At 46.5% G+C, this 6,432-nt stretch overlaps 1 protein-coding gene across 1 annotated transcript; it reads left to right on the top strand.

Moving 5' to 3' along the window:
• Positions 1-3,021: 3,021 nt before the first annotated feature.
• Positions 3,022-6,290, top strand: LOC110981233 (organic cation transporter protein-like). The gene is made up of 2 exons (XM_022238624.2): positions 3,022-4,909; positions 5,108-6,290. Exons 1-2 carry the CDS (start codon positions 3,316-3,318, stop codon positions 5,287-5,289), a joined length of 1,776 nt encoding a protein of 591 aa, XP_022094316.2. The 5' UTR covers positions 3,022-3,315; the 3' UTR covers positions 5,290-6,290.
• The last annotated feature ends 142 nt before the right edge of the window (positions 6,291-6,432 follow it).

The raw sequence follows: 6,432 nt of genomic DNA, 5'->3' as shown, positions 1-6,432 counted from the left end.
AATTGGAAATACTTTGCAGAGCTTTGGCAAGTCAACCTGCAAGCTGCAGTTGGGACCGTGGCGCTATAGTTGGAGCGTAAATTCTACATGGAAGTGTTGATAACTTTTCTCGAAAGAACTCAATCCGTTGAGTGCTGGACAAACCATGACGTCATGCATGCGGAAATAGCTGCCCTTGGCTGCCATGCCAGTGCCACAGGTGTCAGTGTCAATCAAAGTGCATTAAATGTGCGTGGCCCTCTCAAGGTAAAACGATCATGTAACTTGATTTTTATTTTTAGACTTTGAGATATGGACATATTATGGGTGATTTGGGGGCGCTCTTTCCATTGAGAATGATTGGAAAATTTTACAAGTTTCTTTTCTGAGTTAGCCCCTGCTTTCTCAAGCATTTTTGAGGTAAATCCTGTAATTTCCTTTGGAAGAACAATAGATCCACGTACGTGGTATCGTTATTGCTCAGGCAACACCCTACAGCTGCATGTTACACATTTCTTGTTTGCAGTTTTGCTCTTGGAAGCTTCACTCATATTTAACCGATATCCCCTTCCGTCATTCAGCACCCCTTCCCTCAAAGAACCTCGACAAGGAGAAACAAACCATATCAAAGATACCTTGTTTTGCCATGGTGCAAATCTGAGAGGTGAAAGTACCTTCACGAAACCTTCACGTACTTTATTCAAAGCAGTTTCTATAATATGGCAAAACGGGACATCTCAAGATATTTCCTTTTGCCCAAATAAATGCCAGTCCTTTAAGGAAAAATAACTGTTTTTTTGTCGACTGCAACACATTTTCATAAGAATTGGTTTGGTCTTATTTTGATCTGACCAGGCACAGACTGATCGTTACTGTTCCGTGTTCGAACTGAAATAATAAGACAACAGTGTTGCATTCTGTTATGATTGTCACGTGCGCAAGCTCAACAGTGGCACAGACTTGCCACTGAAATGGATATCACTACTCCTTTCTAAGAATCAACATAACATGTGCTCAGCCTTGGCATTGCATGTTTCAAACTACGTGTAACAGTCTGTGTGACTTGAACCTTAGCATGGACTTAATATTGAAACTAAGTTACAGTGTTTTAAATAAAATCTGGTGTTAACAAGAAGTTGTAACATTTAACAATGAGCTTTAGTCTCAGGAGATAATTAACTGTAATATGACTGTTGATTGCCTATGGCGTGAGGTTGTATACTGAAGTGAATTACAACTATGTTTTTAAGAATCAACTTGACTTGAACTCAGACTTGACATGAAGACGTGACTGAACTTTAGGGCCTACTTTACGTTTAAGGGAACCGTGCCTGAATATGGGCGCCCTCATCCTTCCAAAATCTTCGTGTGCATAACGTTTTTACTCTTCGGCGCTTCCCATGCTCGCAGTTTCAAGGTGGTTTCTTGGTTTGGGGGTCTCGAACGTAGTACCGTATTCTCTGCATTTTGTTTCTGTTAATTTGCATGGAGCGTGCTCCTAAGTGTGGGACAGTGTCAATGCTGGAAACCCCTGGTAAGTAATTACCATCGTATAAATATTTCGCACGATCACTGATCGGAGAAATTGTAAGATGGTGACTCTGTGACAGCTGACAGCTAGCTGTGGTAGTCATGTGGTAGCCTCAAGAGCAAAGCCGGGGGGGTTCGTTGTCCAGACCCTAACCCCCCCCCCAAAAAAAAATAAGTGTCCAGTGAGGTTCTGCGCTTGCAAGCACACGCCTTCACAGCTAGGACCCCCCCCTTCAGACCGACCTGGCTATATGCCCCTGAGCCTTTGACCATCACATCCATTGCATTATTACTTACGGTGCCGTCTGGCCATGACACTGCACCTACTTTTTTTCATATTTAATTAAATAAAACTCTGGTTCTGGAGTTAGACATCATTTATTTTTCACGTGTTCCCCAAGCTCTTGTCCGCTTTTAGAAAAACCTTCCTCCGTCACCTTCTCACCGTTCAACCCGCCGACGTGGGGCTGGTCCGCTACAATAATCCCAGGGGTTCAACGGGACTAGTGCTCAACTATGGCAACGAGTTGTTTTAACTGAAGTGAATAGTTTACAAGGTGTTTTCAAAACTCCGAGTCAGTTTCGTTTCAAAACTGAGTACAGAGGCTCAGTCGTTGACCATATATAGCTGCTTTGACGTGTATGTGTTCTGGATAAAAATGGTTCTTGGTGAATTTGTTTTAACTAAAAGCAGCCTTCGTAACAAACGTTCGACCTTGAAATAATTGCAATTCAATTTTACAACAATCGGCTGTAGTGTGCGGCCATGCAGTTCAGGTTTTTTCAGTTTGCAGGTTTATTTGTAATAATAAGTGACGCTATAGAAATTATTATAATTATTAATCCACATATCATTATTATTATTAAATTAACAAGTATTAGAAAAACCATCCTAATCCTTAGTTCGGGGATTATGGGTCCAGTCCGTAGGGGCATCTTAGGGTAAAGAGCACCCCCCCCATGAAACATGGAGCCATTTTCCTAAATGTTACCATCACCTTTGAGTGACAGTGACGATTTATTTTTATTTAACCTCCTAAACCCCCAATTTCCTCCAAAATCTCATCTTTCTGTTCTTCTTCATAGGTTTGTCGATTCGTACACCTCCTCCCGCCCAGGTTGTTCCCAAATGTCACCCCCCCCCCATCGTACGGGAACGGTCCCTCCAACGTCCGGAAGATATACATTATGAGGTACGTTATGTGTATCACGATCCCTGCGAATGGGACAATACAGCAGCTACATCCAGAATTCGATCACGTACAGTACATGTACATGTACATACATGTACATGTACATGTACATGTACATGTACATACATGTACATGTACATGTACATGTACATGTACATGTACATACATGTACATGTACATGTACATGTACATGTACATGTACATGTACATGTACATGTACATGTACATGTACATGTACATACATGTACATGTACATGTACATGTACATACATGTACATGTACATAGTCAAGAACGTGCAGTACCGTGCCACCATGGCATAGCACGGGCAGATGGCTGTCTCCAATCCACTAGGAGGTCAGGTGACGGTCACGGCGGCGGCGGCGCCGTGTTCTCCGTTACATGTACGGGTATTCCTGCGTGTACGCGACGGTACTACTGATGCATGTGACATGTGCTGACTGCATGGAACATGTAGGTACGTGTACGATCGACAAAGACATCCAGCTTTGACCCCAGGTTTTCAACAGCGCCAGACTCCCAGGTCATTCAAAAAGAGCAGCGCTAGGAGAATCAGGTTCAAAGTCAGTCCAGTCACTTCATCTACTGGCTACAATGCAGTACGACGACATTCTTCGCCGCATCGGCGGTTTTGGCAAGTACCAGAAACGTCTTATGTCTGTCCTGGTTCTCTCCCAGTTACCCGTTGCGTGTCAGTTCATCGCGCAGGTATTTTTTGCCGCAAAGACGGACCATTGGTGCGTGGTACCGGAGGAACACGCCCTGAATTGCAGTGGGCTCCAGCTGGACTCGCTTCGTGAGTGTCAGGAGGCGCAAAAGAACCAGAGTATTCCGTACCGACTGGGCGCAGACGGCAACCGGATTTACTCCTCGTGCGAGCGGTACGCGACGACTGATGACGAAGACCCCGGCAGCGGCTGGGACCTAAACGCCACCGACGTCATCCCCTGCGACGCCGGGTGGGAGTTCGACCGATCACGCTACCAACTGACCATCATTGAGGACTTCAGCCTGGTGTGTGCCAGGGCGGATTACCCCGGGATTGCTCAGTCCTTCTGGTTTGTCGGCGTACTCCTTGGGTCCCTGGGTTGGGGCTCAGTGGGTGACTGGTTCGGGAGAAGGAAGACCTTCATCCTCTCTTTTCTTCTGACTACCGTTTCAGCCATTTCGTTAGCTTTCAGTCCAAACTTTGCAGCTTTCGTTATCTTAACTGTCACTGTGACAGCTTCTGCGTACGGCGCGTTCCTCATGCTCTTTGTCCTCACGTCAGAGATCGTCGGCCCAAAGAGGCGTGTCTTCGTCGGCACCATGTTCAATCTCTTCTTCGGAGTTGGTTACATGCTCTTGACTTTGATAGCGTTCCTTCTCAGAGACTGGCGCCACCTACAGTTGGCAATATCGCTTCAGTTTGTCCTGTGTTTCCCTCTGCTCTTTGTTCTACCTGAGTCCCCGCGTTGGCTCATGTCGAAGAACAGGTTTACTGACGCGATCGTCGTTCTGAGAAAGATCTCCCACATCAATGGATCCAGCGTTGGGGACACCACCTTCGAGAGCTCTGAAAGAAAACCCGTCGTCGGCCAGCAACGACAGTCCACCACCCAGCTTGACCTCGTCCGAACACCCAACATCCGGAAGATTACTCTGATTATGTGGTACGATTGGTTCGTTGCTAACATGGTGTATTATGGATTGTCTCTGAGCACGTCCGCACTGGGTATAGACGATTACCTGGCCGCCCTCGTGTCTGGTGCCGTGGAAATACCAAGCCTCATCTTGTGCGTGTACTTGATGGAGCGTGTCGGCAGACGTTTGACCCTAGTTGCCTTTTACATCTCCGGTGGACTGGCCTGCCTCGTCACCATCTTTCTTCCCCTCGGAGCCTGGAGGGCCGGGGTTGCCATGGTTGGCAAATTTGCCATCGCGGCGGCCTTCAACCACATCTACGTATACGCCTGTGAGCTGTACCCGACGGTTATCCGGACCATGGGCGTGGGTTCGTCCTCCATGGTGGCCCGGGTCAGTGGTATCCTCTGTCCCATCATCCTCCTTCTGGGCAAGCATTGGGAGCCCCTCCCGCTCTTTGTCTTCGGTGCTGGCTCCGTCATTGCCGGGGTTCTCTCTTCGATGCTGCCGGAGACTCTAGGCCGCAACCTGCCCAATACAATCCAGGAAGGGGAGAATTTCCGAGGTGAATGCAAAATATAGGCGAAATAAGAATTGCCAAAAATTCCATTCAGATTTTTACCTCGCCTACGCTTTGAAACAGTGGTTTATATATTTCTTCGTATCAGAACTTTTTGTTCATTCGCGAACAACCTTAAGAATGTCACTGAAGGCACTGCCGTGTTTGTTCTGTCAGTAATTGTTTCGTTCTGTCTCTCCGCAGCCAGTTCCGGCTTCCCGTCCTGCTGCAAGAGCGCCCCTCTTCGACAGGATGGTGACTCTGTTCATCCTCCGGCTCATTACGACCTGCTCCCGACAAAGCCTTCTTCTGCAGGTCCACCGGCAGGAGGCGTCTCGCCCCAACCCACCGGCAACGACTTCCCCACCGTCTCTATGCAAACTTGACATTCTTCCACAAGTAAAATCCTGTGGGTCCTAATCAACGTTGGGCCTCATCAGACCCTCATGAGGAATCGGGCACACCTGACGTAGAGAGTTCTGCTTTCGCTTCATTATCTACATTATCTGCGTTTGTTACTTTAAAGGGTTTACAGCTTGTTTTTATGATACAAGACAGGCGATTCTTTTATCTAAAATCCGACGTACAGTTCTTGTGCAGCGCGCAATTATTGTCGGAGACCAGGAAACCAAAAATGTATACGTTTTTCCACTGCGATGTTCAATGCACCCAGGCCGGCAACATTTTGGCCTTAAACTTCAAATGACACTTATAACAAAACCATAAATCTGATTGAAGTAAAAAACTACCTATGTAATGATAAAGAGTGTCTCTACATGTATGCCCGGTTTTTAAAAATATCGAGCGAGGCACAGCCGGGTTCCTGAGGGAGCGGAATCCACCCCCCCCCCCCCGCGAGAAGGGACGAAATATCCCGGCGCTTTCAGGCTTAATACACAAATGTCATAAAATTCCAAGATGGCGGCTGCAAGGTGAAAGTTATGCTCAGTCATTCTATTGAAAGCCGTCTCACCAGTACTGTTCCTTTTCCCGCACCCATTACAGAATAAAAACAACCACCGGATCAACATCGTTTGCGGAGTCCTCTTGGCTTGCTTTAGTTCCAGTTCCAATCAAAGGAGCCTCTGTTGTTGTCAAGAAAACAGTGCCCTCTCTTGGTCATCTCAGAGCTCATACACAAATCCGGCGAGAAGAATTAGAAGCCATTACTGCGGTGGCACGACAGGTGGTGCGCGCGCGTTACATTCCTCTCCCACCAGGGTGTCGTGACATGCCAAAGTGCGCGCGCAAGTTAAGACATGCGCATGAAGAAGGCTTAGTTCTCTCTTCTTAGTAGCTGACTTATCAGGTTAACAAATGTAAGATGCAAAACTCCTGGAATGCTTTTAGAAAATAAATATCAAATGTTAAATAAGTGAGCCAAAAATGTTTCATCTCCACATATTTGTGTGCATGTCCTTACTGGTAAGGTAAATTTAAATTAGCATATCGCTTATGATATAGATGATTCACTCTAGTGCGCCTCAAAGAATTTGCAACACGTTGATCAATTACAGTGCGCGAAATCT

Source organism: Acanthaster planci, linkage group LG21, assembly GCF_054643075.1.
Source record: "Acanthaster planci isolate LZ-2023a linkage group LG21, COTS_SCS, whole genome shotgun sequence".
Lineage (NCBI taxonomy): Eukaryota > Metazoa > Echinodermata > Asteroidea > Valvatida > Acanthasteridae > Acanthaster > Acanthaster planci.
The sequence above is the reverse complement of the archived record's forward strand: the minus strand, read 5'-3'. Positions and strand labels throughout refer to the sequence as shown.